At 43.4% G+C, this 12,630-nt stretch overlaps 1 protein-coding gene across 1 annotated transcript in view; it reads right to left on the reverse strand.

The window, feature by feature from the left end:
- The window catches only part of atp8a2 (ATPase phospholipid transporting 8A2), a gene marked incomplete at its 5' end in the record, with an annotated part of 36,677 nt that overhangs the window by 9,099 nt on the left and 14,948 nt on the right, over positions 1-12,630 (reverse strand). Inside the window, 7 exons of the mRNA XM_079181150.1 lie at positions 281-342; positions 518-596; positions 984-1,106; positions 1,574-1,648; positions 3,056-3,166; positions 4,209-4,392; positions 8,494-8,666. Of these exons, the coding sequence (XP_079037276.1) occupies positions 281-342; positions 518-596; positions 984-1,106; positions 1,574-1,648; positions 3,056-3,166; positions 4,209-4,392; positions 8,494-8,666 (807 nt within the window). The remainder of the gene's footprint in view (positions 1-280; positions 343-517; positions 597-983; positions 1,107-1,573; positions 1,649-3,055; positions 3,167-4,208; positions 4,393-8,493; positions 8,667-12,630) is intronic.

Below are 12,630 nucleotides of genomic sequence, written 5' to 3' on the forward strand. Positions count from 1 at the left end.
GACTTTCACATGAGACAGTGGGGAGTAAACTGATATCGAGAGTGTGAGATGGAGAAGTGAATAGGGAGAGGAGATGGATGAGTGTGGAGAGGAGACAGACTGGCTAGACAAAACTAGATTTAGTGGAGACTCGTAACGGCTCGGGGGAAGCAGCACAGCGCTGGTGTGTACACAAATACTGTGCATATGTAATGAATCTGCATGCCAAAAGACACAGATATAAAAACTGAACACAAACACAACGACACATAAACACTGAAAATACATTTAAGATGCTTACCGTGTAGACCATGTTGCCAACAAACAAGTAGTCGTTTCCCTGACCGTCACTGAACGGAGAGTCTGTGGGGAACACACACACACACACACACACACACACACACACACACACACACACACACACACACACACACACACACACACACACACACACACACACACACACACACACATACCTCATGACAAAGTCTTAACAGCCAGAATTCTGAATGTAAAGTTACTCGGGCATGTCACTTACCATGCTCTAACATTTTGAGTGGAAACCAAAAGAGAATAACTGAATGAATCAGTGCATTGATACAGGTACCCCAAAACACCTGAAAAACACAGAGAGAGAGAGAAAAAGGAGAAAAGAGTGGAAAACGAGTGAGTGAAGACTAATGCCAAAGCACATACTGTATATGCCCCCACACACATACAAAAACAGCAATTCCTCACAGTAACACACAACTTCCACTGTGTTCCTGCCATCAGAAGTGCCCTCCTAGTGTACCCTCTAAAATGAAAGACTTCCTTATTCTGGCCCTATGAATCTCATTAGAGGTTGCCCTGGAAACATCCCGGCCTCCGTGCCACTCTTATTTACTCGCTGGCGTCCCAAACAAGCAGCAGGCATCACTTGGCAATCCCACAGCGAGCCACGCGGCGTGACGAGTCAGATGCAGAGCGGGTACCTTAGCAGCACATGGTGTGTTTGTGTGTACCTTGGTGTTGAAGCCCTCGGCATTCTGGGTGATTCGGTAGAGCTGTGGGAAGCGGAGCATGTTCTGCTGGCTGCACGGCCGGTCAAATATCCCCAGAGTGAACGGGGGCAGCGCGGTAAATATCTGCATCACACACACACACACACACACACAAGACACGGCCATTTAAACACATAATGACAGAGCAGCGTGTGTGTACATGTAAACATACTGCGACTAGCTCAGCAATCAGTGTTCATATCAGCAGCGGCATTTATGGAATCCCGCAATGTTTTAAAAGTACACAAAGCAGTCCTCAAAACACAGAAAAAAAACTCACACACGCACACGCACACACACACACACACACACACACACACACACACACACACACACACACACACACACACACATTTGTGGCATTCGGAAAGAGCAGAGATGAGAGGACAAAGTGGATTGAGATTAATTGAGAGATAAGAAGAGAACAAGAGACGGCACTTGACGTGAACTTAATAAAAAGAAAATAGAGGCGGGGGGGGGGGGGGACAGAGAGAGAGAGAGTGGAGAAATGGAAAATAGTGAGACAGTTTGAGAGGCAGTGAGGTACTCACCACGTTGTAGAGGCCGATACACCAGCGCTCAAAGAGGATCTGTCCAGAGAACCCGTTCACAAAGGCGAACCAGAGCTGAGACACAAAGAGAAGGATGAGAGGAACAATAGCAGAAATCTGACATCAGGAGGTACTGATAGTAAAATGACTTCAGTCGAACATTTTGTACTTTACACCGTCACTCTTACTCACTTTTGTTTTAGTTATGACGTTTCAGTTAAAAGACCTTCATCGGGTAAGATTCAGGTATGAGAATGAAGGTCTATTATAGTTTACAAGACATATAACTGTATGATGGGCCAGAACAACAACAAGAAAGGAGAGCAAATGCTATTTTTCTTTGTTTCCTTTTTAAACTTACTCATGTGTGATTTCTATTGCTGAATTCAAGTCAAGAATCTGGAAAATAGTACTCTCTGTAGATGTAGATTATGAATACTATTGTATTGTTTTACCGTTTTAGAAAGTTGTGGAAACTCTCACTTGGTTTGTCTACAATCGTTTGTAGTGTGTGACAAAATGTCTAAAGCTGTTAACGCTGCTTGTATATGCTATGTGAACAATGTTTTAGCGATTGTACCCGGAACACCTGAATGATGACAGACAGCAGTGGGATTGATGGGAATTATGGTCATCATTTTTAGAAACACAAGAGCTAACAACAATACTAGCCCAGGGGAAACCTTCCTTAATGCCTTCACACACACACACACACACGCACACAGATCTGAGGGCAGATAGAGAAAATGTTTGGGGCCGGTGGTGGGAGTTGTGGCATTCCTGGGGCATACAGTGAAGCATACAGCCTAGGGGTGAGGTCAGATATGTAAAAACACACACATCCGTCCCCCTTATTCTGTCTCACTAAGTGGACAGAGACAGTCTCTGACCTTTGGCCTAGAGCGCCCTGCAGGGGAGCCAATCATGTGAGATAATTATGGAAACACACACATATACACACACACACACATATAGGCACAGAGCGGTGGTGTGAGACAGTAGGCTCCCATGAGGACCTGCACCTGCTGGCATCCTTAATGTGAGACAGAGGGGTGGAGCACAGCTGACAAATACCCCTCATAACAGGCAGGCCAGGGCTGCGGTGTGTCCCTTCATCACACACACACACACACACACACACACACACACACACACACACACACACACACACACACACACACACACACACACACACACACACACACACACACACACACACACACACACACACACACACACACACACACACACACACACAAAGCTGTCGACCCTTGGAGCCAAGGTCTCGTCACTGCTGATCTAAACACACGTTTTTTTCTTTGTGTGTGTGTGTGTGCGAAAGAGACAGAAAGCAGACACCAGAAGGGCACCTCGTCCATCACTGTCAGCCATGTCGACAAACAGCTGCAGAACGTCTCTGTTAATGTAACTGTGTGTGTGTGTGTGTGAGAGAGAAACAGGGTGTGGTAGTGAAGCTCTTACCTCTATAATGTAGAGGACCACATTCTTATAGAAACAGTAGAGGATGCACTTGGTGACACGGTTGTAGCTCCACGCCCCGTGGACCAATAGCAGCTTCTCTAGGTAGGAGAACTACCAATCAGGGGAAAGAAAGAGAGGAGAAGGAGGGAGAGATGCATTACTATAATTAGAAGACAGAATAAACATTTGAGAGGGAAAGGGAACATAGAGATGATTAAGAATCTGGTTGGGAGACATGAAAGTTGAAGCAGGAGGAGATCCCACGAATACAGATAAGTTGTGCAAGATGAGAGGCTAAAAGATAAACAACCCAAACAGTGAAAGTGACAGAATGTGTTTGTGTGAGACAGAAAAGACAAGACTGTTCACATGTCATTGAGTTGTCATTATGGGTCACACAGATAATGGGAAGTAGGGTTGCAAATAATCGTTTTTTAATTTATTGATTATTTGTTTAGTCTATAAAACGTCTGGAAATAGTGAAAATCACATTTCCTGCAACTTATAAGGACATAATCAATCTGCTTTTTTGTCTGACCAACAGCGCAACATCCTAAGATATTTAATTCACAAGAGAAGGTTTGACTGATAAAAACAATCAATAATTTCCTGTCAATCAACAAATCGAATAATCGACCAATCTTTTCAGCACTAATGGAGCTAGAATTGAGAAATTATTGGAAAAAAATGCCTCCAGCTGAATAAAATGAATTCAAGTATTACTCTTTCCAAGAGATTGTTTACATTTTAGCATTAAACACATTTTATTTTAGCATTAAAAAATGTTTTTTTTAACCTGAAAATAAACTATTCCTGACACTAAAAGGATATAAACGTTTTGATTTTCGTGTAAACTTTCTAGACTTTTTTCTTTTATTGTAAAAACATAAACTATTATGAGCCGTTGGTTTGTATTGACAATGTGATACTTGAGTGACCCCTGTAAGTAAAGTCTTCCTTCAGTCCCCCTCCAGGGAGGTCAGAGATCAGCACCAGCTGTAGAGTGAGCAGGTAAGGATTCAGTGTCTTGCCTTAAGACACTTGAGCAGGGTGGACGACCAGGCATGAATCCATTATCTACGTCCATAAAAAGCTTGTAACATATCTGCATGACGCTGACCAAGCATGTCTCCATGCTGTGTCTGCATCCCACCTGTGCTATGGAGTAGTCAGAAGAGTTGGTGGCCTGCATGCCCTCGTTGCCGCTGATCCCCACTCCGACGTGAGCCGTCTGAATCATGCCCACGTCGTTTGCACCGTCGCCGATCGCCAGCGTGATGGCCTTCACGTGTTTCTTCACCATGTCCACAATCTCAGACTTCTGCAGCGGAGACACTCTACACAAAGAATAAGGAGAGAAACATGGACGTGGTTGGTTGATATCATAAGTGTATACAGCTTTACGAGAGGTGGGAAGATTAAAAAGAAAACAAGGAGTTGATTTAGAGATAGAGAAAGAAGCCTGAAAAACTAAGAGAGGGAAACAGTTGAAAGGGAAAAAGAAAGATGGATGAGAGGCTGGCAGAAACGCACGCACACACACACACACACACACACACACACACACACACACACACACACACACACACACACACACACACACACACACACACACACACACACACACACACACACACACACACACACACACACACACACACACACACACACACCAGGCCAGGGCTCTGTTAACTGCTCTTCACCAGGAATTAGCAAACAATGATTCACTGTTCCTCTAATAAGACTCTGGGTAACTCATATTTGACGTGTTTATATGCGTGTGTGCTTACAGCTGTGTGTGTTTATGCATGTCTGAATAGACCTGAGTGTGCCTCAGAGTGTGTGTGTGTGTGTGTGTGTGTGTGTATATTCAGGGAGCTTCCAGTGGTATTCCACCCTCTTGACCTGTATCACTGATCCTCCTGTCCATAACTGGTTCTGTCTCTTCACTGACAATGAAGGACCGAGGGAGGCTCGATTACAGATGTTTCCCTCAGGGCCACTGAGAGATGATAGTGAGGTGTTATGGTGCATTTGCTGAACTACTGTGGGTATTTATTTATTTTCATTTCATGGTGCCATGTGCTCCAACCGATTGCCTCTGTTGTTTTGGTTTTCTGGTTGGCTTTACTAAAGAGGTTTTGGATATTCTTCCACCGTCTGCCATGGAAATAATTGTTAGAATTGGAGCCGTTGATCACATTAAGATATTTGTGTTTTGTATAGAATGTGGCATTTATTCGGCATAAACTCATTTTGACATCATCGTGGAGGTTCAGTAGGCGACTTGCCTATTGGCTGCATTACTAGAGATTAACCCAAATCCAGGTTTTAAATATTTACATTAAATTTCCCTGATGATAGTAATTACCTGAGCCTCAGTGATGTATTAGGTGATAGTCATTTCACTTTCAACACTGGGCTTCTGTGTGGACAATACTTCAAACTGTTACTAGAAAGAGGCGGAGTCACATATAAATTGACTGTGTGTGTCTCCAGTCCAGCTCTAACTCTAAGGTCCCCACCATGTTCGTCAGTGCTCAGATAATGATATTACAAAATCTAATTATGTGCAGCTGCATGAGCCATCACATGCAATCACAATGCAGCATGATGCTTTGATAGAGAAGACTAAATTAAATTATGAGCAGATGTATGACCCTTTACACACACACTCACACACACACACACACACACTCTGGAGGCCACAGGTCCCAAAGACGGACTATCTTCTATGAATATGTAAGAAGGATCATGTCCTGGTCAAGAAATCACAGAGCTGGGTGGTCTGCTTAGTATTCATACACGGGCGTGTGCAAAAACACACAAATTTACACACATGCACAAAACCCCCCCCCCCACACACACACACACGCCACAGGGGAAACCCTCAGAGCGTCTTGGCCTCTGTAGTCGATGCAGAAGGATGGGATCAACTTCTGCTCTTTGTGTGCGTCTCTCGGCCTCTAACCACAAATCTCTCGGTATCTCTCTCTCCGTCTCACTCCACCTCGCCTCTGAACACTGCTAACACTGTCTGGGATTGTATAAAGTGGTATTGGAGAGATGAAAGGCTCCCTGAGCTCTTCACGGTGGAACTGAGCAGAAAATAAGCAGCCCCTAAGTCCTCCTATAAACAAACGCACAGTGAAGTCAGGAAGCCATGCGTACGAGTGCACGAAAACACACGCACGCACACAATCCCTAACTGTGAAACATCACACACGTACAGTTGGTGAGATACTTGAAAGTCTTAAAAGTCAAAGCTACAGCTCGTTATGTTACGAGCACCGTATTAAAAGTATTTTTTGCCACACTCGCAACAGGAATCACCTACAGCAGTGGTTCCCAATATGCGGGTCGGGACTTCCCAAGGCATCGTCAGATGTAACTATTCTGTTATCTTCGTTTTTTTTTGCTGTGCATAGTTTATATGTAATAATTATTAAGATGAAAGAATCTGAGCAACAAAATGGTTGGGAAGCATTGACCTACAGCACAAAATACAAATATCTACTCGAGTCAATATTTTATCCTGATTTCTTACTTTTATGAATAGAAACGGGGTTTTTTTCTAGGACAAAAAACATATTGGAGCCATATTTCTCAAATGTTAAATATTGTGTAAACACAAGCAGTTGTACTTAAGAATAAAACAATCTAAAACTGGCAAATCCAAAAATGTCGGAACCTTCAAACAGGTACTCACATGTAGAGGAGCAGAAGTATCCTGATGGAGACCTGTAATTAACAAGCCATCTCACTAATAAACGCTTTTTAAAAATATCTTAATACACTTAAACATACCTTTAAACACTTAGATCAAACCTTTTGATCTTTTTGCGCGCGTTCTAAAACTATAGATACCTAACCTTAAAGAGGGCAGTGAGAGAGACACTCAGGGGAGGAAGGATAGATAGAGAGAGGGATGAAGTGAAGGATAGAGGAAAGGAAGCTGGAGGCTGTTTGCAAGGCCTGTGAGACCCGAGTCCGGATATGGCCTGGATATGCAAGGGAGAGTCAATTACCCCCCCCGCACCACCCCCCACCGGCGGCACACACACACATAAACACACACACACACACACACACACACACACACACACACACACACACAGGATGAGTGGAAACTCTTTTGTTAAACATCACAGCTGGTGCTGAGGCGAACATGCCCAAATAAGGGAAACATGTAGTAAACATTCTATGAACAGAGTGCACTTTGTATGAATAGAAATGTATTATGGCGATGTGTGTGTGTGTGTGTGTGTGTGTGTGTGTGTGTGTGTGTGTGTGTGTGTGTGTGTGTGTGTGTGTGTGTCCATTTCTGGGGGTGCCACTAGTAAATGAGTCATGGCTGTGACATTTCCATGCAGCGTAATATATTACATTACTCCTGCTGTGCAGAGGGACGGGCTGTTATCATTATCGCTCATGTGCAACCGACAACCTTCACAAACACATACAAAGGTATATACGTAGGTCTGCACATGCACACACACACACACTCTCTCTATCATGCACATAGCAGAGTATATGAGATTCAATGGATATGTGTCTGAAATATTTGTGTTCATTTTTTCATTAGAGGTCACCGCAGTTATTGCCTTATATTATTAAAAAAAGGAGCATTTTGAGGATTTGAACCACAATGACACCCACTCTCACCCACCTTCTCAATCAAGCTTTAGGCATCAGGATTCATTTCATAGATGATGTTTGAAAAATATTGGTAACAATATAAAACTTGGTAACAATAGAAAAGTGTCTTTGTCTTTCGTTTTAAGCCAAAAAGGTGGATATTCAAATCCAGTCGGGTGCTGGACCAAAAGTTTGCCTAAAGAAGATCCGTAAAGCTGAATTGTTGCATAAAAAAAATACTTTTGGGAATGTGAACATTTGAGTGTGTGGACGACCTCTCGGTTTTTCTTTGTGCATCGGGGTTTTCCCACAACAGCACAATGATGCTGTGTATCTCTACATGTGTTTTTCAAAATAAAGGATGCTGAGACTTCTAGACTTTGTCTAGTCAAAAGACGGAAGCTTTGTCCACACTGGACTTTTACTTTTCATGCTCCTTTTAATTACAAAAAGTCAGTACAATTTTCCATGCTATAATTTTAAATAATTTAATTCCATCATGAACAACAAGACAAATTGTTTTCATCAACGGCACCAATGACTAACTTTGATTCAGATGTTGCAACCATTTTTTAAAAGAAGATTTAAGTGGCAACAAGAAAAAGCAGTGGACTTTCAATATTTATGTCCAAACTTTTTTCGGACTTTCTAGACCTGTGCAGATACTGTGTAATAAACCAAAGTCTGCCTGTGTGTGTGTGTGTGTGTGTGTGTGTGTGTGTGTGTGTGTGTGTGTGTGTGTGTGTGTGTGTATGTGTGTGTGTGTGTGTGTGTGCGTGTGATGAATGCATCTTCCCTACCGGCAGCAGATGACAGCCTTGCAGGACAACGCCAAGTCAAGGAAGGCCTGGCGGAGCTCGAAGGACAGCGCATATTTCAGCGTCTGACCATCAATGACCAGCGCCAGCTCGTTTTCCTTCCTCAGGGAGTCGCCCAGCGATGAGCAGTGAGCTGTCAGAGTGGCACGGGTAGCCTGCAAAGACACAACGAGGAGAGTTCAAGCTTTAACCGTTAAAGGAAGATCTCCATTTCCCCCAAAAACTAAGCTTCAGAGACCAGTTAGACAGTTTCACACATCATCAACATGCTTTTACTGACGAGCCTTTATCTCCAACATCTCTTCTACAGTTGGTTCAAGTTTGCAACGCACACACACACACACACACCAACACACACCAGTGCTCAAAGGGAAACCCTAACCTCTAACCCTGCACCTCACCACTAACTGTCAACAATCTTAAACCTTAATCTTCCCCCTAACCAAACATAACTAACTCTCACCCTGAAAATGACTCTTCAAGTGAGCGCATTTTCAGGTTTTAGGTTTTTGGGGACATGTTGTGGCCTTTTCAATTTGAAATCAAAACACACAGACAATTTGTTGAAAGGTCAAAACCACTGGCAGTAAATGGAAGACATGTGCTCCTGGTTTCATGGGCAGCTCCCATCTGGGGAAAGAATTTGCTTGTGTGTACACTAAACAATTAAGAATGGCAGTGTAAAGTTCACAGACATCATGATGAACACGCTGATGCTACAAGGTCCTGGGGGCCGGTTGGATTCATGGCATCAAAAGCCAAATCTTTAATTCACAAAGCAGCAAAACACCACAGTGGGAGAAAATATGCAAGAGACACGCTCTTGCATATCTAATAGGAAAGAGTAAGCGTGTAAGTGTGTGTTTGTGTAAATGCCAGCTTGCCTGCAGGCCAGTAGTTTGGGGGTAATTTGGATGGAGCTCTTGATAATAGAGGAACAGGGATTAATAGAGCAAATAAACATCCCATGGAGTTGTAATGAATTCCATGTGGAGGAGCAGGCACGCTACAAGCCACCAGTCAGGCCATACATACACATGCACATGCACACACACACACACACACACACACACACACACACACACACACACACACACACACACACACACACACACACACACACACACACACCTGAGTTCTACTATTTCCACTGACTGAAATTATGACTTCCATGCGATCCCAATGTTACAGAGCAATAAAATGGTTCCACGTGTATCATATTTGCCTTGTGTGGTCGATCTGTACAGAAGTTCTTTTGATAATTCAACAAGAGTTACAAACAAAAAGGAACAACTTTAATTTTCAATTATTAATTAAACCATTAAAACCTACTCTTAGAGATCAGGCTAACAGGACTCAACAGTGCAGCTCTGACGTGATGCTTCTCAGAGCTCTTTACATGAAGGAGATCACCAGGTGAGTTCAGCTTAAGGCCTTTTAAAACCACTCTGACATTAAGCAAATGTGTTATCCATTAAGCTCCGTCCACCACTGTAGCATCAGCTCACGAACCGTCTACCCACTGTTGCTAGTTGAACATGTGGAATTCAGCTTATATAAACAATAAACAAGAAATGACGCGGGATTAAACGCCCCATGACAGGAACTGTTTGTGGAAACACATGGCAATCAGACCCAAAATACCGAACTCTAGACACAATAGTGCACGAACACTTTAAAGTTTGGCGGCGTTTAGAATGAACACATTCTCTCACAGCGGGCTACAGGCGGCATTCAGACCGGAGAGAGTCCAGTGACCCGCGGAGAGATGACCCCTCCGTCTACCAGTCAGCATGTGCAAGAGACAACACACACACACACACACGCTCTCATATATGTATGCAACACAATCATAAGAACAATGCGGTCTCTCTTCTCCTTGCCAAATAGCGATACACACATGCACACAAGTGTCCCTCCTATTCCCCCCCCCCCCCAAAACAAAAAATCCCCTGCTCTTGTTTTCTCAGCCTGAGGCTGTGTGTTGTTCTTTGTGTGCCGGAATTCCTGTTTGCATTCACCTTTTTCCCCAAACAGGGGGAAAGGAAAACAAAAACATAATGAAAGGATTAACGGAGATTACAGGTTGTCAGAGTCCTGAAACTCAAAGTGTCCATGTGTGTGTGTGTGTGTGTGTGTGTGTGTGTGTGTGTGTGTGTGTGTGTGTGTGTGTGTGTGTGATGTGCGTGTGTTTTTACAGAGGAGCAAAACACGTGTATGCATGTATGAGTGTTGTCTGTAATTGCTCAGGGGTTATGTGTATGTGTACATGTCATGCATGTGTGAGAGATGAGAATCTGACAAAAACCTCCTTTTCGCTGCTTGTCTCTCACCTCATCATCACAGAGGAATGGACGCAACAAACAGTGCGCATGACACATATTTGGGGCGGTGGGTGTTGATGCTTTAAGTCTCGCCCATGATCTGCATGGGGCTTGATTCTGTGCATCTCTTATTTAGAGGAAAACGATAATAATAGTGGTTTAGTTGCATCTGAAATTAGCATAAAACCCATGTAATTTTCACATCTTACAGGCACTAAAAGACAGGATCACACACATGGTATAATCTTCAAGTGAATGAGATGGTTCACCAGCCTAGCAGTGAGGTGCTAACACAACACGGTGACTTGTCACAGCAAGTCTAGTCAAAGCTTCAGCGGCGGCGAAGACAACCCGGAATAATAACCAGGCTAAGTCTGCAGGGAGCTGTAGAGGATTAACAAGGTAACTAAGGTACAAACGCTAGTTAGCTTTTAAAGATAACAGGCGGGCATTTAGCAAAGTACAGCAAGTCCAGACCTCACTGTATCCTGATGAGAAAAAAAACGGCGTCTTAACATGAAAAGAAACCGGCTCACAAAAGGTCCATGATGATCTTCTAACACGTTCTCAAAGAGAACAAACATGAGACCAAAGAAACATCCATTATTATGTAACTTTCATCATTCTCACTATAATTACCCGCTGTTTATGGAGCCAGAGGAGGAGAAATTCTTTGATTGCACCAATTACAATACGACAGATTTCATTAGCAAGCAGTTTTATGTTCCAGACTAAATGTTTATTTTTCATACGCATCTGAGCTCGAAGAGGCCGGAAACACACACACACACACACACCCACACACCCACACACACACACACACACACACTTTGTGAACCATGTTCACAGGCCCTTCTGCATGGAATTTTATCAGGTTTATATTTGGACCACAAATGGGAAGGGCATGGAGGCGGTTTGAGATATCACAGGTCACTTTCTCTCATTGCATGCTTTACCATCAAACACTCAAGCACACACACACACATATAAGATATAAATAAATGTACGCAGTGAGCAAGGGGAAAGCCAAATGTTGATCCGTTCCAGGCCACCCTCTCCATTCAAAGAGAGCACAATCGCTCGTTCTATCATGATGAATGTACAGAGGCAGAGTATAAAATATACACAAAAAGCACTAAGCAAGATAAATAGGAAAAGGTACAAAGGAAAGGAGAATGATGAAGGACAAGGAGTGTGAACTAGACTCAGGGAAAAGGGAGGAGGGGGGGAGAAAGAGAGAGAGAGGGAGAAAGAGAGAGAGGGAGAGAGCTGTGGAGTGAAAAGAAGGCGGAGAAAGACATGCTCATATCTGAAGTGCAGATTCTGTCACCACCACTGAGATTTAATATACCGTTTAATTATCTGACTGTGCATCTGTGCAAACACCCACATCCTCTGCTGCCTGAGCCACACACACACACACACACACACACACACACACACACACACACACACACACACACACACACACACACACACACACACACACACACACACACACACACACACACACACACACACACACAGCTGACCAAAAACAAAATGGACACAGACACACATGTGGACTTTAACAGTCGGAGGCCAGATGTAAGAAAAAGCTATTACAAATTGGAAAATGAACAATAGCGCATGTAAGTTGAGGCACAAAATGTAAGTGTGTGTGTGTGTGTGTGCATAAAGATGATTAATGAGCAGAAGAGAGATGTTGTTTATTTTAGACTCATACTGCGGGCAGCCTGACGGGGAGAGGGGGATTGTGGGAAAGTTAGACCTAGTGTATATTCAGAACTATCAA

Source organism: Pholis gunnellus (genome assembly GCF_910591455.1).
Source record: "Pholis gunnellus genome assembly, chromosome: 20".
Classification (NCBI taxonomy): domain Eukaryota; kingdom Metazoa; phylum Chordata; class Actinopteri; order Perciformes; family Pholidae; genus Pholis; species Pholis gunnellus.